Below are 24692 nucleotides of genomic sequence, written 5' to 3'. Positions count from 1 at the left end.
GAGAGACGCGGCAGTCGGGGGCCGGCAAGAGCGGCGCTGGGCGGAGCCGCTCCCCGGCTCGGCCCGGGCTGTCACCGCCCCCGGGTGTCACTTGCGGGCCCGGTCGTGCTCGGGGCCCGCGGCGTTCTTTCTTTCCGCGGGGTGGCTCGGGGCAGCTCCGCCATGGAAGCGGGGACGCCGGGGGGAGTCAGGTAACGCAGCCCGGTGGGCGCTCCTCGGCCGGCCCTGTCCTCGCTCTCGCTGCTGCCGGGGTGGCTCCACCGTTTTCCGCGGGGAGCGGCGGGGTGCGGACCCGGGCCCATCAAGCGGGCCGGGGGTGGGGGGCGGGCGTGTCCGTGCTGTCCCCGCCGCCCTGCCCGGGCACAGCCTTCCTGCGGCAGAGCGGGGCAGCGAGAGGATCCACAGCGCGAGGGGTAGTTCGAGATGCACCGTGTTAAATGCGCCAACAGAGGCACACGAACTTGGAGCAAAACCCGAAAGGACGTACGTGTCTTCAAGCAAAAAATGGGAAGGGCTAAGTGATCTAAATATATGGTCACTGTGAGATCTCACATAATAATCCAGGACTTGTAATTGGACTGAGCCTCAATGGGTGGCGTCTGCATTTTCTATGTTGCATGCATGTAATTAATAAGTATTCTGTAAGCATCAGTGTTCTTATCTGCCCGAACTAATACCTTGTTCTCTTCCATGTGTGTCTGAACCCAGCACGATCTGGGAAGTATTTCCATAATAAGACACTACTGACAGCCCATTTTTTTTCAGGCAAATAAAACATTTATTGTTATCTAATAAATCCAGAAGTTGCGTCAAGCCTAAAACAACATAGAGCTGTCAGCAGGACCATCAGAAGCCTCCCTCCTTTATCAGTCCCACTGAAGGCTGAAGAAAAGGGTGCAGGATTTCTTCTTTTCTGCCAGTACTCCCCATTTCTCCATTCTTATTACTGGAAAATAATAATTAACTGCAATGACTGCAGAGGGAGGTCTGGCTTCAAAATGCAAACCCCCAAGAATTCAGCCATGCTAAAATTTAGCTCTGTTAGTCAGATAGATTGATAGATTCAATCATTTCTCAAAAATTCAAAGTTTAAAAGGAAATGGTTCAACATGAAACTAAATGTATAAGAAACTCTTCCCATATCTAAACACATTAGTTCAAAGTCCATCACATTTTATGTTGGACCAGAGTTTTCTGCACTGTCTTTAATCCTGACCACTCTTGAATAGGACACCCACCATCTGATCATTCAGCAGGTGTTTGATGTACACATTTAAACACTTTCTTTATCTGCTCTTTCTAGTGTCCAAGATGAGGCTGTGGACAAAAGCAACTTTAAGAAATGCAACCAGATTGCTTTTTACAGGTATGGAAAATTGTATTGTGGTGGTTATTTTTAAACAAGATATAGGAAGTAGTTCCACATTGATTTTTAATCACAGCAAGTCTGCTACCTTCAGGATTTATCTTTCAAAGGTGAGCATTCTACTCACCTGTCAGCAAGCAATAATCAGCATACTTTAAAATGTGTAATCTTGCATCCAAAATGTCTTCTGTTAAAATTCAAAAGGATCAGTCGTTGTCGCTGTTGTCCTCAGGATGGTGCGAAGAACGACACGAATTCAGGATCGGGTTCAAAGGCCAGAAATGTCTGGCCTTTATATATTTAATTATATAAATTAGCTTATATAGCTTTGTTCGCAAGAGTGGCATAACACCATTGGGTGCGTGACCATCTGCCTCCCAGAGCGATTGGCTGAACAGCATAACACCCATTTCCAAAATATTTTTCCCAGTGTGCAAAACAAAGACACAAATAGCTTGCACCTGCAATGTAGTTTACAGAACCTCAAACCGTTTTCCCAGCCAGTTAGCAGGAGAAAGGAGACTTTCCCCAGGCGGCTGTAAAAATAGGAAAATTTCTTTGCCAGCCTCTTTAGCATCTACAAGTCCTCTCATCTGACAAAGCCCCAGCAATATTTTAACTCTAGGTGCACTCAGATGCAGGTTGTTCTCTTGACATGGATGGTTCTATCTGTAGTTCAAAGCAGCAGAGCACTCAATAGAAACCATTAGTCTGTGACAATAGCGTATGTGATTATAGTCCTCTTGAGCAAGCACCTTGGCCAGAATTCAGTGTCAAATCTAAATCCTAGCTAACTAGCCCCTTAAAGCTACCCTTATGCTAAGTCATATTTCTCATCCCATTTCTAACTGTGCTATCTATTGACCTTGTTTTTTTTCCTCCCATCCTCCGTTATGTTCTATCCTGTGCTAACTGACTGAAAAGAATGATTGCCTATTGTTATACCAATTAGTCACTCACATACTGGGTTTATTAATGAAAAAATTTCTCTTGAAGTTAGCCTCCAAGACATTTATCTTCAAATAGTTCATAAAACCTGGGCTTGGCATGGAGAATTCAGTTTCAAATTACAAACATACATTATTTCATCACCCCAGAATGTAGAAGCTGTCCATTGGGGAGTTAAGGGGATATATGACAGAAAATGAAAAACAGATTATTCACATGAAATTTCAAGGATAAATGAAAGAACAACAATGTAACTGTACAGCTAAGCATTGGACACTTAGATTAAGACTATTATTGTCTTAAAAAACCTTGTAGAGTGGTGATGGGTGAACTCCTGAACCCCTCTAACATCTCATTCATAAGCATTCAGGTGTGCTCAGAACTATATTCCTTCTTTTTCCACTTGACTTGAAGTGCTAATAATTGTATTTGAAAAATTGAATACAAAATTATTAAGTAAACATTTCTACTAATATTATGTTCCTCTCTATGATATAAGCCACAAGAGCTGGGGAGACCAAAAGTAATTTTCTGTCTTGACAGGCGTCAGAAATTTTTACATCCTGGAAAATCCTTGTATGGAGTATTGTTGGATTCAGTCACATTAAGTGATGAAAATGTCAAATTCCAAATTATTCATGAGGAGAATAAGGTGAGATACCACCTAGCATAAGAGGGTGCTTACAGAAAGAGCAGTGAATATTGTCAAAAAGACTGATAATATTTGCAGGTTTTGAGATTCTTCAGTGATAAATATTTGAGAGATAATGCAAACTATCAATCGAACTATGTCCTTACTGGTCAGCATTTAACTTTAAAAAAAAATTAATGGCTTTACAAAAAAAGAGAGTTCTGACTAGAACTCTTTTTATCTGAAAAATATTTTTCATTCATAGTTTTCTCCACTAGTTCAGAATAATAAATTCATTTTCTGTAATGCTAGGTATCAGAGGCTTAAAGATAAAAGAGTTCATTTAAATAGCGTTGCTTCTTCAAAGGGGTGAAGTAGAGTGAGCTGGTGTAAATTTATATGGATGATGATTTTTACTCAAAAATGCTAAAGAACATTAAATCAGAAAGCAGGCATGTTTCAGTTTTTTCCAGCCAGTAAGTGTTTGGTGATGCTGGGTTAAAAATAAGTAGGTATTTTTCATCCTTACCAGTTTATCTGTTTGTTTGCTCACAGGTTCTTCTACAAGTAGAAATTTATGAAATAGAAGGCAATATTTTCAGGCTTAAAATTGATGAGGCATCTCCTCTCAGAGCAAGATACAAAGTTCCTGATGTTCTTATAAAGGAACCTACCACCCAGAGGTAAGTGATGGGTGATTTAGCATGTTAATAATTTATACAGCTTTGTTTCATTTCTCCCTCCTTTATGTTACAGTACAGTTGTCTCTCTACAATATAAAGTTGTTACAGGAAGAGAAAAAAAAAAGGCATGTGGTTAATTTACTTTCAAAAAATCATGTTAAATACTTAGGAGAAAGTTTTATCATACACATAAGAAACCTGAGCCTGTTTGACCCAATCAGAAAATAACCTACTTGTTTCAATGCATCGTTTTTACCTAAGGCATTACATGTTAATGTGAAAGGAATGCAAGCTCAGGATAGTTTTCATGGCAGTTCTGTAGCCACTTTTTGGACTATGCAGTGAACTCTGAGCACAGCATGTATTTCTGGCCTTCTTTGGCTCAACATTAGCCTTGAGGTTTGTGTAATGTATGCAGATATTCTTAGCCCATTTTTTGTATCAAATTGTTATTTAGTTACAGTGGATTTTATGTGCTGCTGACTCATATAAAGCTGTTGTTGCTTTTATTTGCCAGACTGTTCATATCCCACAAGGAGGCAGGTATTTTGGTACTATCAAGTGTTAATGAGGACTACAAACTTCAAGTCACAGCAAACCCCTTCCAGGTTGAGCTGCAGTCCAAGGGTGAGACTGTTATGAGCATAAATTCCAATGGGTTGTTGTATTTTGAGCACCTACAACCACCTCCCAGTGATAGGTACAGTATCTGTCTGTCACATCATTGTATATACTGGTTGTGCTGTAGCTGGAGATAAGTCTATGGAATTGCAATTTCTGAAAGATCTTGGGCACTGTATCACATCTTCTCTTTTACTTCATATGTACAGTAAATACACGGTGAAGTTTTAACAAACAAATTCTGGATCAATTAGCTGCAGACTGTTTTAACCCCTTGCAGCAGCTATGTGCAAGATGCTAACCTCGTTTAATGTTCTGCAAAACACTGAAGTATCCTGGTACCCCTTGTCTTTCTTGGCAATGAGTTACAGTAGTATGATGAAGTTATTAGTTTAATCTTTTTTATCACTCTATTTACTCCTTAAGTAAGTGCTATTCACTCTATAAGCACTTGAAGTCAAGATTTGTTCAACTTGCAGTGTGCCATCTAGCTGCAAGATTTCATAGATTAATCACACTACAAAGTGCTGGAAGGATGAGAAACCTCAGTGCAGGACATGTCATGACTAAAAAATGGGCATAGCAAGTGTCTCTCTTATAGAGCATTATTTTAAACATTGAAATTAACAGAGAGCCCTTAGCAGAATGATAAAGAAGTGAGGAGCTTCTGGGTGGGTAAAATGCTGATGCAGATAGAAATAAATATGAAAGGCCAAGAAGTCAACCTAATTTCAAGTACTGAGTGAAGGTTATTTTAAGGCATTGAATATTAAAATGATTTGCAATGATTTTACACCAAAACTCTTACATAATGTATAAAGCAATGCATGGTGCTATTTTAATTTTCTGTTTGAAATCCTTGCTTAATTTAACAATAAACTGATTGTTTCTATGTATATGTTTTCACTAGAAAACCTACAGCACAAAATGAGGAGGAAGCAAGTGATTCCTCTAAGGTAACCCATGCTTACAGCAATTCCAGTATGAGTATTTTGTAAAAGAAAATCACATTTCATTTTGCCCTATACTATGTTTACAAATACAGTCTACCCACTTTCAAAAAGGACCTGGTATAACATACTGAGATATTTTACAAATTCATAGTTGGAGAAAGATTTATGCGTTTTACAAAGTCTGTAGAAGGCATCAGTTAGGTAGATTTAGCACAAAAAAGCTAGATCTGTAGCCTTTCTTTAGCCTTTTTATTATTAATTTATTTCTCTTTTGGTCTCTTATTTGATCTGGAGCAGATGTGTAAAAGGGAGTTTTGTGGTGACATTTGTCATTTTCAAACTCCCTGTTCATTGCAAAGAGAGTTTCAAAAGAACAAGACTTTTTTTATAACAGTCAAAAAATGTGCTTCCACATACATTCAGGCTTAATACAGAAATAAAATTCTCTCTTAAAATAGACCAGGTCCTGGCAGTGCATAGAGGCACATAGCAGTTTTCCCAGGAGGCTGAGTTGTGTCCGTGATATAATTTTAGCCTCCTGCAGAGCAGATGGCTGCTGACTCCGCTGTCCTGTTATAAAGGGCAGGAGCTGTGCTGCCTTCAGCATACTTGTGTCTGAACTCTAATTGCTGCCAGGGAAGTCACACAGCTGCAAGAGGCCATGTCCACTTATTGTGGGATGAATGTAGAAAAGAAAACTAGGAAAAACACTGCAAGAAGTGTAAATTCTATGACAATGAATTACAAGACACAAGGAGGCTAACAGTGTCAGTTACAGACATTCCAGAGTGTCTGGAGAGTTTTTTTGTTGTCTGACCTGTACTGTTTGGGGGAGTGGGTTTGTTTCTGTTTGTATGGTTTGTTCTATCCATGCATTTCATAAATTTATTCAACATCAAGGAGAAACACATTTTTTACAGTGAGAATAATCACTCACTGGAACAACCTGCCCAGGGATGTGGTATAGGCCCTATCACAGGAGATTTTCAAGATTTGTTTGGACAGGCTGCTAGATAATCTCATCAAAGCTCCCTTTACCATTAAAGGGTGGACCAGGTGATCTTCTGCAGTCCCTTCCAAACTGGGCTATTCTATCATTCTGTGATTCTATTCAAGACATCAGATATCACTTTTATGCTGTCGCAGACTGGTTGTGTACAACATGTGCACATCAGTTCTTCAGTGTAAATTCCTGCAGCTGAATCAGATTTGTGGTTTTGATTTATTTACATTGGCCATATGTGGCAAAAAAAAAACAGTTAACAGTGTATAAATCTCGTGTGAATAAACATTTTTCTTAGAAATACATGATGTGAGCAATTTCATTTGCTAGGCTTAGCTATTTCTATTTGTACAGGAAAAACAAGAGGATCTAGGTCTCTGGCAAGAGAAATTTGGCAGTTTCTTAGACATCAAAGCTCATGGTAAGTCTCAGTCTAGTTCTGAAAACAGCTTTACTGTTTTGTATATATCCATGTTTATTCATTTTTCTGTCTGCTTTCTGTTTAGCTGTTTAATGTTTATCAATGTCTCACTCGCTCCTGCTTTTCAGCTGCCTTAACTTTGTTTTAATCAGAAAGCAGTGATGGGTAACAATTTGACAAAAGCTCTGCAAATATTCATTATATCTTTGTTTAAGAGGGAACACATTAAATGTGGCCCATTTCATCAACTCACTGAGTGCCATTTCTGACACAGCATTAACACTATCTGCATCGTCTGACTGTACATGTATATCATATATTATTTCCTTTTTCTTTTCTTTTTTTATTAGTATTAGTACATAACATTGACTTCACCTGTAGTTTGTTCTCCTTATATATAAGAAATCATGATGAAAGCATTAATAATTGTCACAAAGAAACTTTTTTGAAGTGGGGACTGAAAAAGGAAATACTAAGCAATCTTAAGTGATAAGAAGAAGGTTATAGACACGAGAATAGTAGCTCAAATACAATTTAAATTATCAATTACCAAAATATATGATGATCTGCTGTCCGTCTTATTGTATTCTATATTAATTAAGTTGGTTAGCTTTGTCCATTACCATTATTGTGCAGACTATTATAGCAACCAGCACTACCCAGCAGCTGCAGTGGGAAGAGGGAAGTCTGAAAGCAATTCCTTTTGGTGAGAGAAACTTCTTCGGTTCACAGCCAAGACATAGAGGGCAGGAAACTGTTGCCCTTGTTTTTCATGCTATTTCTCATGTCTTAGGCCAGCACCCTGTTTTTCTGTTTTCTGCGTCAGAGGAATTAAGTCCATATGGTCAGATTCTGATCCTGAAGGGCTGCTTGTCAGTCTGCAGGATCTCTGGTTGCCTGCCAAAAGTTGCTGTGGATTCAGCAATGTGACAGGATGATATCACTGGTAGGGACTCTTGTGCATGCTACTCCTTTGGCTGAGGCTGCAGAGAAGACCAGTGGGAAACAGGAGATAATTTTATGCAGTTTCACTACAGAATAAAGAAGTGACCCGTGATTACATGGATTTGGTTGGGTTTTTTTTTTTTCTGTTAAAGTGATTCATTTAATCTTCTTAAGAAGTTTAAAATCAGAAGACATGCAATAAAATCTGTTTCAAACATTACCTCTATAGAACAGAATAATGGAAGTGAAGTTGAAAGGAAGCATGAAAAAGTTAATTATTGAAACATTAAAACCTATTTTCTTTTGGTTTATCCAGTTAGGTTGCTGTGCTCTATTCCTTTCAGATAAGCCTAAGAATGGAACTCTGCGTAATCATCATTTAATGTTACTTCCACAGGTCCTAGTTCTGTAGGCATGGACTTCTCTTTACATGGATATGACCATGTTTATGGAATACCACAACACACAGAAACACTTCTCCTCAAAAACACCAGGTAAAGGCGTCAAGGTGTCAGATTGCTAGTGAATGCAGTGTCTTTTTTTTTTTTTTTTTGTAAAGGAGAGCTATAACATTGTATTAATAATTTAATGCAGTAAACAGCTTGAGATATGTATATCATATAGTGTATATCTTAGTTTAATGATACAGCAAACTGAACTGTACCCCTATCCATGTGGAGTAAGGTGTTTTGCTTTCCCTAGTGTGCAATTTCATGAATGGCCCCTTCTGTTTTCTCTCAATTTTCCATGAAGTTTTTTTCTGAATGGCTGGATCAGTCATGTTTTAGCAGAACTCATAAAAGAGCAATTCCATGGAAAGATGGGAGAGTTCAGAAATTGTATTTTAGGATTTAAAGCAAATGCAAAGTAGTCTCATTGTCAGCAAAAATCTTGTTTGGTTCAGACAGTGAGGAACAAAGCAAAGAAGCAGTAATCTAGACAGTCCATATTTCAGCTCTGGATGCTAAACAAAAGACCAGAACACAGAGCACTCACTGAATATTCACCAAGTTTAGTGGAGCAGCAGTAGAGTTAAAACTGGCCTAGTGCAAGATGCTTACATGTAACAAACACATCTGTTTGTTTGTCCTAGTGATGGCGATGCCTACCGGCTTTATAATTTGGATATTTTCGGCCACAAGATACATGACAAAATAGGCATTTATGGTTCAGTGCCCCTTCTCTTAGCACACAAGCCTAACAGAACTTCAGGGATCTTCTGGCTGAACTCTTCAGAAACACTGGTGGATATTAGTACAAAGGCAGTAGCTGAGGTGAGAGTTATTCACTTTCCTCAGAATTAAATAACTAAAGAAAAACACTTCAGGACAGGGCCAACAGGAATATAACAACACTGTTGGAGGTTTATCTTTTGCTCACTAATGAAGAATTGTCAGTCTCTTCCTCGTGTCCTCCCTATTACTAAATTTGTTGTATTAAATGAAAAGAACAAAGAGATGACTCCTTTCAAGAGCCAAGTTATAGATCTTGTATCTTAACCGGTCTACAGGAGGAGGCAGAGAGAAAATACCCAGAAAAAATCTACACAGGTGGATGTAGCAAGCAGAAAAACTGGTGAACAATAATCTTGACAATCATTTGGATTTGAGGAATTTTTATGAGTGTTTAAATTCTTGGAATTGCCACACATTCTTCTGTGTACTGTGACTGACCTTGAAGAAACATAAAATGTTCAGGAAAGGAACTCACTCAGCTCTTGAAACATGAACATATGAATTCTGTTAAAATTGAAACAATGATGAAAAAGCAAATCTTGCTTTTCCAGCACTGCATTATGTGGTTAAATTTTTTTTAAATTTTAGTTTAGTTATGATATAGATATTACTCAAAGATCCTACAGAAAATGCATAGTCTTTAATTATTTTGCCACTCATTACCCATTTTTTCTCATTACCTGTTACTCTACTTTGTCTAAGTGGTATGCAAGGTAAAGGATTTGTGAAGGATATATAAGAAACATTCAGTGTGTATTCCTAATAGCTTTCAGGTAAGTGTTAGTAAATTTAGTGTGTTTCCCTCTTTGATCCTTCATTGAATAAAAGTTTGCTACAGAGATTCAGTTTTACCTTGTTTTCTCTCTAAGCACACTCCATCCAGATCTGCTGCAGAGACTGGTAAGCAGAGAGCAGTGCCTCTAACCAATGTACGCTGGATGTCAGAAAGTGGGATCATTGATGTTTTCCTACTGATGGGACCCACTGCATTTGATATCTTCAAGCAGTTTGCACAACTGACAGGTACTAACTCACATAATTGGAGTCAGAATGGCACACTTACCCGGGAGATTCTCTGAGGGACACGCTGTACCCAAGAGTGTGTCAATATTTACCTAGCCCATTGTGTGCAGGAGGCCAGTTGTTCCCAAACTGCAGTGTGTAGATCAAAGGCTCATGCTTTGTGAAGACAGGCCTCCATCCTTGTTTTCCCTGGCATTTACAGCTGGCCAAACTTGGCTCTAATTGAGAAGCCAGCATAATTACTGCTATCCAAATCTGCACCCTTAGATGAAGAGGTGAAACACAAGGAACTAGAGCTGCCAGTCACTATCAAGACAGGCCACCTTATAACATGGAAAGACTGAATTTATTGATAGTTTTATCTTCATTCATATAATCTTTTCTAGGCACTCAAGCCTTGCCCCCACTTTTTTCTCTGGGCTACCATCAGTGCAGGTGGAATTACGAGGATGAGCAAGATGTCAAGGCAGTGGATGCTGGCTTTGATGCACATGACATTCCTTATGATGTCATATGGCTGGATATAGAGCACACGGATGGCAAGAGGTATTTTACTTGGGATAAACAGAAATTCCAGAACCCCAGAAAGATGCAAGAACATCTCAGGAAGAAAAAACGCAAGGTAAATAATACTGCAGGAAGAAAGAAAAGATTTCTCTGTAGTGTGGATCTACCCAATCTTGCTTTAGCCAGGGTACTTCAGATACTGGAAACAGGTTAACTACAACACAGTAAACTAGATTGTGTTGCCATATGGTGATGCTTCCAGCATGCAAGCTATCTTGTTTAATTCAGTTCCTCATATAATTTTATTATTTAGTAGTTTGTTCTGTATCCTGACGATCCAGCTAAATTTGACCTATGTGAAATTCCATCTTACAGAAGCAGCTCGGTGTTGTCATTGATGAACACAGCAGAAAATTTTTCTTCTTAACATGAGCTTTCACCATTGATAGTTTCTGTGGTTGCTTCAGCTTTTCTTTGAGTTTCTGTATTTCTATTTTTACAGCTAAAATATTTTCCTTGGAATTACTGAGTTGTAGAATTGCTTAATGCTTGATCTTTGCCAAAAGTCAATGAACTGGGGATTGTTGAAATAGCATTCAAATTTTATAATCCCTCAGTTGGAGCTATAGTACTTTCTCAGTTCTGCAGCAAAGCAGCAGAGTGTAACTGCAAAATACAGTACCTGTTGCTGTTGTATGCCACACAAACTAAAATGAATTCAAATGTCTTAAGGCATATGATTTTAAGCAGGCACATGAACACAGAAGTCAGATATTTTCGCGTTCACAGAATACAGCAGTGAATTAAACATAGTGTTTTTAGGGGTTGGAGTACTTGCTTTTATCTGAAACCATGGGTTTTGTCCTTTATTTCAGATGGGTGAGTTCATGCACTCCTTGTAAATTCAGGTCCTGTACATATGTCTAGCACAGTGTATAAAAAAACTGGTGTCTGCTTTTTAAAATTAGTGACAGCTCTCTTCTTTACCTGAGATGAAGTCATTCTCTGCCTTTCATCAAAAGTGAGCTCGTACTGTTTTATTAAGCACAGCTGATGCTAATGATGTGTTTTATTTTCTTACCCTGGCAGCTTGTGGTCATCGTAGATCCTCATATTAAGGTTGATCCCTCATATCCCCTGTATGCACAGGCAAAAGACAAGGGCTATTTTGTGAAAGACAGAAGTGGACAAGATTTTGAGGGCATCTGTTGGCCAGGTAAAAAACCATTCTCTCTATATATTTTAAGCTGTTTATTTTAAAAATTTTGCAGAAAAGGATAACTGGGATCCACGGAAGCAGAATTAAATTACTATATTCCTTTCATTTTTTGTAAATATTAATAATTATAATAATAATTTAAAGTTAATATAATTGATAATAATAATGTGGGGTTTTGGTATAGTCGTGTTCTGATTGCCTCAGCTGTATAGCTACTTCTGTTATATGTATTGGATCTGCATATAGTCCCAGTGCCTAGAACTAAAAGAGTTGGATTTGTTGATGAGAACAGCCATTCCTCTTCCCAACTTGTCTTGGATGCAGAAATGCAGTCTGGTCTGTTGCAGTGAGCACAGCTTATGTAGGCTGGATGAAATTTAGTGAACCCCGATCCTGAAGACTTTGATTCAATAGTAATACAGTGATTTGACATGTTGTTTTTCTTGAGGCAATCTCATTGCAGGGAGGCAAAGGACGTCGTCCCCCTTCTTTACAGAAAGGAAGCCCGCAGTCCTGGCAAAGGGATGATTATGGGAAAAATCAAGGACATATTACAACTTGTAGTTGTGTGGCAGGATGTAGTCGTTCAGCTTCTCAGTGACCCTTTCCTGTCTGAGCTCAGAATACCGGGAATGCTGTGTTTCCCTGACTTCTTGTTCGCGCCTGAACATATATCAAACTGCTAGCAGTCATCCTTAAATGGTACTGAGCTTCAGACCTCCAGAATCTCTGTGAGTTGACCTTTGGAACATGGCAAGGGGTGTACTGAGTTCCAAGTCAGCCTGGAATTTGCTCTTGAGCTTTAATTTCAAAAAAAATAGCAACTACATTATTGCTGCCTATGAAAAGCATCGTAGCTTTAGGCCATTGTATTTAGGTGCAAAGACATTTCATAAAATTAGGTAGATAACTGGGATCTCCCACATCCACAGGTTCCTCTTGTTACCTGGATTTCACAAATCCTGAAGTGCGAAAATGGTATGCAGATCAATTTGCCTTCAAAACATACAAGGTTTGTATTTATTTGCTCTGATCTACATATCCCAGAAAGCCTGAAAAGGGAGAAAAGAAAGATAGTGTCTAAGCAAGTTGTTGGCCTTTGTAGCTCTATTATTGTAGTGTATAGGAAAATATCTTGATAAGCTGAAGTACCATAGAAGGATTTTCTCCATGGACCTATGTTCACTAAGATAGTTGGAACCCATATGCGACCACAGAACGTGCTCACTCAGTTGCAGCAGTAGAAGGGACAAACTGCAGGCACTTTAAGAACCCATAATCTAAAACAGCTGCTGCCATTCCAGCCTTTACTAACTTGATAGCACACAAGGAGTGATGTGGGAGTGCATTCTCACAGCTCAGTCACTTCATACTGACCTTCCTGCGTAGTGCTGAAAGTGTCTGGAGGACCATTGCTGTACACCTCCAGTTCCCCTCACCCTGCCCCAAAGTTCTGGTTTGCAGCAGAGTTGTTGAAACCACTTCCCTAACAGACATGCATAGTAGATACTTCCCACACTGGTTTTCCTCTCCAGCTTTTCACCTCTGGCCTTCTCTGATGTTGCCTCGTGGCTGTTTTATACTTCTCTTTTCCCTGCCTCTTTTCCCTCACCAGGAAGCAGGAATAGCAAGTGCCTACTGAGTTTTGTAAGAATTGCAAAGATCAAGTGGGCTTGTAGGCTGCTACCCTGACTAGAAGGGCCTCTAGGAGGGATGAGATGAATGACTGGAACTGGGGACTTTCAAGTGACCTGAAAAATGTAATTACCGAGTCTTGCTTTTGTGCTGCTGTTTCTGCTCATTCCCCAGACTGGTCTGACACCCACTTGAGATAAACACTCTTAAGTCACAGGATTGGCTCTGCCATGACCTAATTGCATCCCTGTGTCACAGGCATCCACTAATATCCTCTTTGTATGGAATGATATGAATGAGCCTTCAGTCTTCAAGGGGGCAGAACTAACAATGCAGAAAGATGCTGTGCACTACAACAACTGGGAGCATCGGGAAGTACACAACCTCTACGGATTCTATCAGGTAGAGTATCTGGAGGCACAAACAGCAGTTATTCTCATGCAGTATGTCTGATGTGGTACTTCACCCAGTAGCAGGTATTCTGTAACCTTCATCAAGGACTGAAACTCTGCTGTGCTGGATGTTGCAATATTTGAAATAAACTGTGATTGGTCTCAAGAAAACGTGACAACATCTATGCCTTTCTACCATAATAATGTAAATTATATTGGCTGTGACTGTACAACATCAATAACTTTTTTTGTTCATGTATATTCTAATAAGAATGTGTTATTTAATAATAGGTATTACTTATGGGTACAAATTTCTTAATTTTTCTGCCTTAGAAGGGCTAAAATGACAGTGTATAAAGTACCCTAATTAAAGAGTTTGTCTTCCTGACTTTTATATTCATGATTTTCAGCAAATGGCAACTGCTGAAGGACTCATCAGACGTTCTTCAGGAAAAGAGAGACCATTTGTCCTCACACGATCTTTCTTTGCTGGATCACAGAAGTATGGTAAGTAAAGATTAGCTGGATGCCTTCCTTGCTGCTTTGTTCTATTAAGTTTGATGGATAGTAGTCGAGAGAGGACAGAAACTGTCTTGTAAACACTGATGTGCTGAGCTCATAAGAGTGCAAGTGATTAAAAAATCAGGAGAGGCTGGCAAGGTGTGTACAAGTCAAAGGGAGAATAGTAACGTGTGTCCTGTGACAAACCAATACCTGCTGTTACTGCCTATTTCAGGAGCATGCATGTATAAAGAAAAAAAAGTTGCAATGTACAGCAATTCACAAGTAGTTCGTGATTATTCTTGTCTTCTTTCCTTAACTGCAAGCATAAACTGAGGTATACATTCAATTTTCCTGCATAATACTGAAACCGGGTATTTCCAGGGGCAGTATGGACTGGAGACAACACAGCAGAGTGGAGTTACTTGAAAATATCTATTCCAATGCTTCTTACCATCAACATGGCAGGGATTTCATTCTGTGGAGGTAATGTGTTTCTCATTGTGCATAAATGGTGCCACCAAGCTTGTATTCCCAAGGTAGACTTCAACGCAGACGGTGGAAAGCTCAACAGCCCTGTGCCTTTCCAGGCAGTTTCACAGATTAGTCTGGTTTCAGAAGCCTGAAACCTGGCTCTCACCATCATGTCTCCACTAACTTTTGTGCAGTGTTTGTGTCCCATCTGGAGCAGCAGTCCTCAGGTGGTGTTCTGTAGCATCACTGTGACAGTCCTCTGTCACTGGGAAAGTCACTCAGCCTTCAAAAGCTGTCTTGAGATTTTGGACAAGCAGCTGCCCAACAGCAGAACAGTGAACAAATTGTGAAATGCATGGATTTATACACTTGGAATGTTTGTTAGAGGAGAGCTTCACATTTTCCAGAGCAATCTCCACAATTGTGTATTTTTATTTGTCTGCGCAATATCTAGCTGATGTGGGAGGGTTTATTGGAGATCCAGAACCAGAATTACTTGTTCGCTGGTATCAGGCTGGAGCCTACCAGCCCTTCTTCAGAGGTCATTCTAACATGGAGAGCAAACGGCGCGAACCGTGGCTCTTTGGGGAGAAGAACACCCAGATCATCAGGAAAGCCATTAGAGAGCGCTACGTCCTCCTGCCCTACTTATACACTCTGTTCTATCGGGCACACACGGCGGCTGAACCCGTCATGAGGTAAGAGCATGAGTCAGGAGGCTTAGGGGTTATCTGCAGGAACTTACTTGGAGAAGGGAAGTTAAATTACCATCTCTTACTTTTGTAGTTACTTATTTGACTATTAAAAGGGAGAAAACCACACAAAAATTCTAATAATACTGAATTCTATTTTCATGCATTCTGCAAGCTTTGTTAGGGCTCTCAGGGGAAAATTATGTTTTGAATTTTTTCCCAAATGACACCTGGAACACACTAATTCAATAAACACATCACATTCTTTAAACCCTTTAAAGTAGTGTGGACTTCAGACTTTTCATCATGATAAAGAACATCCCATAGTAGTCCAACCAGTACATAAAACAGTGCTTAATGGACTCTGAACTTGCTGATCTAGAAATGTAAATGCCATTTTGCCTCTCATGAAAATATTTGCTACTGCTTAATTGTTATTGTAATAAAATCTTATTTCATATTAATAGTTTTATCATTTATTTATGCAATATTCCTTATAATGTTTCTTTTAGTAGAGAATTTAATAATCTAGAACGGAAATTAAATTAGAAAATAAATATTAGCTCTCTTGCTGTCTAACCTCTTAAAAATGTACCTCTATGGAACTGACTGCAGCACTTGCAGGAAGAGATGAGTGTCATTAATCTCCCTGGTATTGACTTCTGTGTCTTTGAGGTTGTCCTAGAATTGCTCTTTTGCACACGTTGGCCTTTACTTTTTGTTATGCAGATACATCTCATAAGTTTTAAAAACATAAAGGTCTTTTTGACAAGGGTTGAGTGGTTTGAGTTTTGAAGATGATTTGCATTACAGACATAGTGTGAGTGTCTGTCTGCACATATGTAGGTGTAAATGCATCTGTTTTATGCACTGACATAGAAAGTGGGTTTCTGTCTTTCTTGAAATGAAACTTTTGTTGACATGTGAACTGCCCACAGTATTAAACCACACTTCTATTGTGTTAAGTTTGCTGCAGTAGGTACAGAATTAGAGAGGAAGTATATTTTTCTCACTGAGACAAGCAGAGTGGAAAGTGTGCCTCATTAGCAAGCACATGAGCAGTAGGGCTACAGTGAACAAGTGGGTGCCTGTGAGTGAGCAGGTGAGCCAGGCTTTTGTGTAAGGGAACCCAGACCCTGTCTCTTAACAAGCTATTACTGTCATAATGTCTCAAACTTTAAATATACAACTCTTGTTCTGTAACCAGATGGTTATTACTCCCTTTTTTGAGTAAGACTGAAAATGAGCTTCTGGTGCAGGTTTTTCAGGCATGGCCAGGACGAGACTTGCTATAAAAGCAGCAGTGAGCTGCTGAGAACAGGAAGGACTGTGCTGCAGGATCTAGCTTATCAGGTGCCAGCATTGCTGGTAGACTGGGACACAAAGGCTCATTCATCTCTCCTTTGATAGAAGGAAGGCAGATGTAGTGCAGGGTTGAAATGAAGAAGGCAGGAAGGAAGAAAATGAGGATGTAAAGCTAGGTATACAGTAGTGTCTTCACTCATGCTGTACTGGGGACTCTAATCAGTGAATCAAAGGGCTACTTTGAGTCACTGACACAAAAAAGGATCTTGCCCTATCTTCAGTTCTTGATAACTGTGCCTTGTAAAGAGAGGGAGAAAATGGAGCCTGAAAATACCAGAAGGACTTGAACAGGTTGATTGGAGAGGAAAAGTGTAACTGAATTCCATTATCTTTCTTTTCTACAGATCTCTCTGGATAGAGTTTCCAGAGAAAATGGAAACTTTTGATGTGGAAAATGAGTACATGCTGGGTAAGCAGGTATCTTGTTCTCTGGAATATGAGTTAAATATTTCTGAGGTGTTGCGTGACAAAAAGAAAACATAAAAACACTCAAGATTTTAAAAAATTACATTTAATTATACAAATTATTGAATATAGAACTTGAGACCTCTTTGAGGGACCTAGTTTCAACTGCACTTTAAAAATAGATGACATAGGAGATGCAAAAACTGAGTTTTATCTCACTAGTCACTTTAAAGAACATGATTGGTTTTGACCTGAAACATCAAGTTCAGTGGAGCAGCTAAAATCAGTCTCCTTCAAAAATGGCATAGCAAACAACTACCACCGAAACATGATTGGTGTTGACTGTGGTATGGCTGGCTGCTGAAGTCAGTCAGCCATCAGCTCCCTACACAGGCCTTTTTTTCAGTAGAAAGTGAACCTAAGCATATGACGTGCCCAAGCAAGCTCCTAAAATGGCTGTAGGAGGCTGACAACCCCAGAGCACACAGGTTCTGCTCTGGAGAGACACAGCCTTGAGGACCACAGCCATGTTTGTTTTTCTCCAGGAAATGCCTTGTTGGTGCATCCAGTCACAGAAAAAGAGGCCAAGACAGTGACAGTTCTGTTTCCAGGGTCAGAGGAGGTAAGGATGTACATGAATTGCTCAACTGTTCTGCCCAAAGAAGTATTTTATGCAGAGACCTTCCCAGCTCCCCATCTCAGAACTGCTGAGCACTCCTGCTGTGCCAAGTCTTGGCTGGCCATGCTGTGCCACTCTGAACCCTTCCTTCCATCTTGATCCCCTGCTTGCTTGGCTCACAATAAATTTACTTCCTTGCTTTTTCAAGAGCTGCTGCACAAATTTCACGTCATCTACAGTTTAAATCTCCCCTCAAGGTTTGCTGCTTCTTATCAATCACCATGAAACAGCTAAATTGTCAATTTCCTTCTTTCATGTGTTTCTCTTTGGGTTAAACTTCTCATTTTATGTTGGGAAAAAGGGAACTTTGAAGAAAGATCATAAGGAAATCAGAGGGAAACTGTGGGGAAAATTTTAACAAGGAAATACAAGCCTCATTAGCCTGGGACATGTATAGCAAAGACTGACACATACAGAGAGCAGTTCCTCTCTGAAGTAAAGGTATTTATCCACAGGATGGCACAGTGGTCCACTCCTACGAAGAGCATTTGGTAACAGCAGCTGTGGAGGAAGGGAAATGATTTGGGGAAAATAGTTGCTAAGAGAAAGTCTGAGACTCTAGAGAGTAAGCAGCAAAAGGGAGTGTATGAAACCATGCAGAGCCTTGTGACTCCACTAATGCACCTAAGGACACTTAGAATTCTTCTCGGTATAAGGAGAAAAACAGACTTGGCTCTCCAGACAAGTTAAGGAAAATACTTATATCAAGATCTCTGTGGCAATTGACTGCTTGGCACACTTAAAGCAATTAAACCTTCTGGCAAGTGTGGTGCATGGGAGATTCAGATGCAGCTCTCTTTTGTCACCCAGTATTAGCAATTTTGTTAATTTTCACTTCAATAAAAATATGCTTTTTCAAGAATTAGACTTTAAAAAAAAAAAAAAATTAGGAAGTGTTTCACTGTTTTGCACTTCCAGATGCTTTAAGACATACAAGACATTATGCAAACTGTAAAAAGGGTCAGATTCTTTTTGTGCTTCAGAAATGATAATTTTTTCTTTTCATACAGAAGGTCATTTGATTTAAAAATAAATGCTTTTTCTTGCATATCAAATACATTGTTAGGAATAGTGACAGGCTAAGCAGGACAGTAACTGCATCTGCAGAGGGAACAGATCTTGGCATATGTGTTACGATCATTCTTTTTTCATTTTTTCTAGATTTGGTATGATTTCAGAAAATTTAAGCGAATGGAAGATGCAGGCACAATGAAGATCCCAGTAACACTGGAGAATGTATGTTTTTTTTTCTAAAATGATACTTGCATTGAGCAGAAGAAAAAACCCCAAGATTTTGTTATGTCGTTATTCAGAATCAGAAAAGTGACATTTCAATTTCCTTGCAGAAATGTAATCTAAAATAGCTTTTGTATAAAAGTCTCATCTCCTTTATTGTTAGATTGAACACTGCTGTATCCTGGTGGTGCAGTGACGTGATAAAAGGGTTGCTTTTACAAGCAAAAGTATTTTGCTTATACACATACAGAAAGTTACTACTATTCCCATTATTAGTTGAATAATTTTCTTTATATATTTGTGGTAAAAGTTCATTTCTAAGTTTTGAGCAAACTTCTGCCATCTCTGATCCTTGTTAAAATTACATTATCAGAGCACAGGAACCTTTCTGCCCTGGCTTTGTGTTTTGCAGATTCCGGTATTCCAGCGGGGGGGCACTGTGATACCCCTGAAGACCACAGCTGGAAAATCCACTGAATGGATGATAGATATTTCTTATGAGCTCCACGTGGCCTTAGACACAGAGGTACTCTGAGATAGCATTCCCTTTTTACAAAGATATCTTCTGCTCCACCGGACCCTTGTAGGCCCTTGCTGCTTGTTTGATCAGCACAATGGCATCTACATTTGAGTGCCCAATGGCTCTTCTCCACTTGAGCTGTTTGAGGGGACTCTCGCCTCTCCCCCACTGTTCCCTCCAAACATGATTATCTGAGCATAGCAGAGGCAAAACATTTTTCTGACCTTTTTCTGTCCCTTGGAGGAAGGAACAGAGAATGAGCAGGCCACAAACTTCCTCTTGGGCACAGAGAGGGAACTTCCTACAACTGTCTTTGCTAGTAAAGAGGTGACACATGGTGCCTGCATCAATTTACAAAACCAGGATGTCCAGCAGTCTCAGAGCTGGATTGCCTGAGCCTTCCAGGGATACAAGTTGCTAAAGAAAAATAAACACACACCTTCAATATGAAGCATAACATATAGTGAGACATTTTAGTTTCATTATTCAACACTAGATGCTGCTGTTAATTTGTGCTCTATCTGGTGTGTTTCACAGGCCTATGCCATAGGTGAGCTCTACGTAGATGATGGGCATTCATTTCAATATCTCCACAAGAAGCAGTTCCTGTATCGGAAATTCACTTTCCACAAGAACATTCTCTTTTCCAGGTAAAAGCAGTTACGGGCAAAAGTCACCAACACACTGTCACTGGAAATGCCTGTTCTAGTTCATGAGGCCTTCATACAAATGTAGCAGTATTAGTCTCATCTATTGCTTAGTGAAGTCCCAGTGTGCAGAATCTGTCATAAAACTGCAGAAGTAAAAGTGTTCTACGTAAGTCTGAGGGCAGCAACATATGAAATACTGAGTTGCCTCATATTGTTGCAGTCTAGTCAAACTCGAGATTCTGCAGATTGACACAAATATAAAGAAAGTCATTAGAAAGGGTAAAGCCTATCAGAGAGACAAAAAAGATAAACTGGGAGATCTGCAAGTAGGCAACACCTTGAGTGTTTGGATTTTGTAACAGAATCTTCGCTGAGAGGGTGGTCAGTCACTGGAACATGTTCCCCAGGGAAGTGGTCAAGGCATCAAGCCTTTCCTAGTTCAAAGCACATCTGGACAATGCTCTTGTCATAGGATTTAGTTTTAGGTAGTCCTACAAGGAGCAGGGAGTTGGGCTTGATTCTTACATGTCCCTTCCAACTGGAGATGTTCAGTGCTTCTGTCTGGGAACCAAAACCATACCATTGCAGTCTTCCAAAGTAATGAACAAATTCACCATATATATTAGCATGAAGAGAAGCACTTGAAAGGAGGCACAAGGGGTACCACCTACAAAGGCTCAGTGACAACACCTAAAAGCCAAAAAGATCCTTAGCTGCTTGTAAGGAACGAGATGCCAAATATGTCACTGTAACACTTTTACTATTGAGGTGTGTTGCACATAGGGCTGTGTAGTGCATAAATGGTGATTCCGCAGGTGTTCTTTAGTCCTTCAAGGTTCAAAAATATGCAGGAAGTGGTCTTAATGCTACAAAATTTGATACAGAGCAAAACTAGTTTAGCTTGTATAATGTGGTTAAAAGTATACTTCAAATCTCTTTATCTGGAATATGAAATCTGGAAAGCTTAAAAATGCAGTATGAGAAAGAAAAATGGTGCTAAATTGCTACCAAATCCAGAAGTTGGAAAAAAAGTCATTTTGAGATGAATGATATAATATTCTGTACATTACAAAAAAAGTTTCATTTTGAGAGCTTTTTAATGAAAAATTAGTTACAAAATTAAACATAATTTTGTCTCAGATTGAAATATCTTACTTGAAAAAAACGTTAAAATTAGCTCTACATTTATATTTATGAGTTTTCTCTACTGTTTTCTGAAAATCCAGAACTTTTCTGGTTGTCAAAGCCATTCTTTTTTCTATAAGATAGCTTCTCAAACTGTTTTTCTTCTGACTTTGAAATCTGATATGCAGTGAGAAACTAGCTGACAATGGGAGAAAGTTTTACTTGTTTTTAAGAGAAAAGTTAATAGAGGAAAGGAAACCAGTATAGGAAGCTTTCAGGATGAGACTGAAGTAATAATACTTGTGTGATACTGAACTTATACTGATGGAAAGAAATTAATGTGTATGAAATAATTTCCTTTTTTCAGCTGTGTAGATGAAAGCGGACAATACCACACCACATGTGTAGTTGAACGGGTGATAGTTCTGGGATTTGGAAAGCAACCCACTTTTGTGACAGCCAGTTCCAAGGGTAATGAATTGACGTCTATTTTACTACAATTTTTTGAAATTCTGTTGCTCTGCTGCCATTCACTAGATGTGTCAAACTGACAGGTCTGTAAAGGAAGTGTTACAGCATAGGAAGCCTCTTTGTTTAGTTTTCTTTGCTACTTCTTTGATATTAAGGACAGAATTTAGTGAAGGGAGCCAGCAGCTATTCACCATTGATACTACATGCAGAACTGAAGAACACTGGCTTTGTAAGGTGATAAATATATCAGTAAAATTGGTTTGAAATGAACAAGTTCAGGCAACGTTTTCCTGCACAGAACATGAGCAGAGATGGCATTTCAAATGAAGGCCCATTTGCTCAAGTCTGTCAACCTGTCTACTCTAGAACAGGAAACTTGCAGACAAACCCATATTTACTCTTCTGTTTCCATGCTGATCCAAAAGCTCTGGAGTTCCTGACTATATGGGGATCTCTAGAAGTCGCAAGGGATCCCATATGGATAGGGAGTAGCATCTACAGAAAGAGCTTTTGATTTCTGGTTGCTTTCCAAGCACGTCCCTTCACTTTGAGAGTCATGGGGAAATGGACTTTCTGCCTCCATCTGCCAAGGGTGCATGGGGGAAAACCTGTGCAGAAACCAGGGTGATTTTTTTCAGAAAAATCCTTGAGTAGTTCCATAGTTTGATGTACCATCGTTTGAAAGATCAGGGGAAAAAAAGGTTACTTTCTTATTCCACTGCATTCTTTTGTGTGTGCTGGGAAGATTTGACTTCTGTTTCTTTTTTAATTAATCCTTTCTGCCAGTGGCAGGGACAGTCAGAACTAAAAACTGTAGAGTCACGTGTAACTATGTTTCAGAAGGGTTCTTCTTAAATTAAATAGAAAACTCTCTTGTCCTGTTCAGATGGGAAAAAAAAGGAAGTGGTTTTCACATACGATACAAAGACCTCTGCGATGACACTGGAAAACTTAGCCCTGAGTGTTGATGCTGACTGGGAGATCTGTATCAGCTGAAAGGAGACCCAACTTCTTCAGAGAAGCTGTTCATTGAGAGGCTGAGGAGAAATAAACTGGGAGGACTTCAGATGTTCACTTGAATCCAGTCAAATCAACAAACTTATTTTCCACCAACACACCCAAACTAACATTTCTTAAATTTTTCTTTTAAAGCACCAATTTGAACTTGGATAACTTTTCTGTTCAGCAAAAGTAATAGCACTAGGATTGTGTCTTTGGGGAAATAAGATAAATACTATTTGCATTAGGCTAGCTTCAGTTAAGCACTAAGCTTTCGTTCTGCCTTCACTTGCAATGAGAATCACGAATTGATGGGGTGAGATTGTGGCTGGTTGGCACAGGCCTTAATATAAGTATTTGAAAATCCCACTGTTGATAGACTGGAGCACTTGAGGAGATCTGGGCCAGTTCAACAAGCAGCATCAGCAGATATGACAGACACAGGGGTTATCACCAGAGTTCTGCCCACCAGCTGCCTTCTGAGAACAAACACAGGAGTCACCCAGTGTGATCACAGACACTTCTGCTTTCCAGTCCTTATGACAATGCAAAATTAGCTGGTCTGCACAGGAAAGTAAACAGCAGGCTTTGCAAACAGCTCAGGCACTGGAGGTGAGGTTTGGGTAGGTTGTGCCAGTCAGTTGTGCAGTAGTAGAAGATGGTAATGTGGCAGAGGGCAGAGGGCTCTCCAACAGCCACCTTTGAAACTTGGATTTCAGTAAGGCACAGGTCCTCATAGGTGCAGTACTGGCTTAGGATGGCAGCTGTACTTGCACAGAAACATTTTCCATGTTATTGGCCCCTTTCATCTGCAAGTACTACTTTAAAAAAAAAAATTATGTTGGGAAAGAATTGGCTTTGATGGTGGAACATCATTGATTTAAGCCAGCCCAGTGAAGGAGCTATGCTTTTCCACATCTTCCAAGTCCTGCCAAGGTTTGGCTTCCTTTACACAAGTTTTACTCATGTCACTTCTTAGTATCTGGCTGAGATTTGAGCAAGGCATTTATGAAGCAAGTTTTAATTTTAATGGGATTGATTCTGCATTTAGGCATCCCACTTTATGCTTATTCCTCCATTCTGTTACAACTCAGCCTCATGTTCCCTTGCCTCCTTTTTCCACCATCTCTGCAAACAGAACTGGTGTGTCCTCATGCTTGCTTCCCTTGCAAAACAGAGACATTCTGAGTCCCAGATCCACTACAACCTGCCTATTCCCTCAGGTCTTTCCATATTAGGCACCTCTTTTCACAGGCTGCCATTGTTCCACAGTTTGTTTACCCTTTTCATTTGCTACACTTGTCAGCTTTATTATTTTAAAACCAGTTCTGCTTTGAGTCAAACATGAACATGCCATCAGTTGGATTTCTGTTTCTTCTGGATTTCTAGTTCATTTAATTTCTTATAGTAAGATAAGGAAGTATTTTCTAAAAATGTCAGGAAATTCATTTGTAGGAAACTGAGAAGGATGGTCACCATTTTTGCCAGCTAAAGGTAACGTAACATTACTCATCTCCCCCTGAGCTTAGTCAGTCATTCCCACCTGCTGCTGTTTGTCCTCTGCAGGGCAGATTTCTGAGAATAGCAAGAGTGAGAGCAAACTGTGAGTACTCTGCTCTTGACTACTCAAGCGTAGTTTGTTCCCCGCCAGACCCTTAGGTTCCTGCTTTTTTATTCTGCAGAGCTATGTGTCAGCACCTTCCAGGAGACAGTGTGAGCCTCCACTCCAGGAACTGGCAGCATAAATACTATTGTGCTTAATGCAGACATGTTAATCCATGTAGAACAGCAGCAAATATCTTTTACATTTGTGAAAAGAGAGAGAGACTCTATTTTTCTATCACCTTCTAAGCTTTGATTGATGATTTCTTCCTATGTTTAAGCATAGCAGTGCTTTTGACAGGATATAGTTATTATCTGAGGCAATTTAATGAAATATTTTAACTGCTATTTCTCAAATTGGAAAGTGAAATAAAGTGATAATGAAGCAAGT

General features: G+C 39.5%; 1 protein-coding gene across 6 annotated transcripts; it reads left to right on the top strand.

Moving 5' to 3' along the window:
• The first annotated feature begins 19 nt into the window (after nucleotides 1-19).
• GANC (glucosidase alpha, neutral C) lies at nucleotides 20-24690 on the top strand. 6 transcript variants are annotated; one of them, XM_048308472.1, is made up of 24 exons: nucleotides 24-191; nucleotides 1304-1366; nucleotides 2858-2966; nucleotides 3501-3628; nucleotides 4146-4328; nucleotides 5160-5205; nucleotides 6560-6626; nucleotides 7969-8065; nucleotides 8665-8845; nucleotides 9676-9829; nucleotides 10216-10451; nucleotides 11426-11552; nucleotides 12488-12567; nucleotides 13449-13592; nucleotides 13993-14089; nucleotides 14468-14569; nucleotides 15012-15255; nucleotides 16959-17023; nucleotides 17565-17641; nucleotides 18860-18934; nucleotides 19347-19460; nucleotides 19992-20104; nucleotides 21597-21700; nucleotides 22587-24690. In XM_048308472.1, the coding sequence occupies exons 1-24, from the start codon at nucleotides 163-165 to the stop codon at nucleotides 22694-22696; spliced, it is 2745 nt and encodes a 914-aa protein (XP_048164429.1). In that variant the 5' UTR covers nucleotides 24-162; the 3' UTR covers nucleotides 22697-24690. The 6 variants fall into 6 exon arrangements, 4 of the variants coding, with proteins under 4 accessions (XP_048164433.1, XP_048164429.1, XP_048164430.1 ...); XM_048308473.1 differs by lacking the exon at nucleotides 2858-2966; XM_048308475.1 differs by lacking the exons at nucleotides 24-191; nucleotides 2858-2966 and adding an exon at nucleotides 390-483.
• The last annotated feature ends 2 nt before the right edge of the window (nucleotides 24691-24692 follow it).

This window comes from Corvus hawaiiensis, chromosome 6, assembly GCF_020740725.1.
Source record: "Corvus hawaiiensis isolate bCorHaw1 chromosome 6, bCorHaw1.pri.cur, whole genome shotgun sequence".
NCBI lineage: Eukaryota > Metazoa > Chordata > Aves > Passeriformes > Corvidae > Corvus > Corvus hawaiiensis.
The sequence above is the reverse complement of the archived record's forward strand: the minus strand, read 5'-3'. Positions and strand labels throughout refer to the sequence as shown.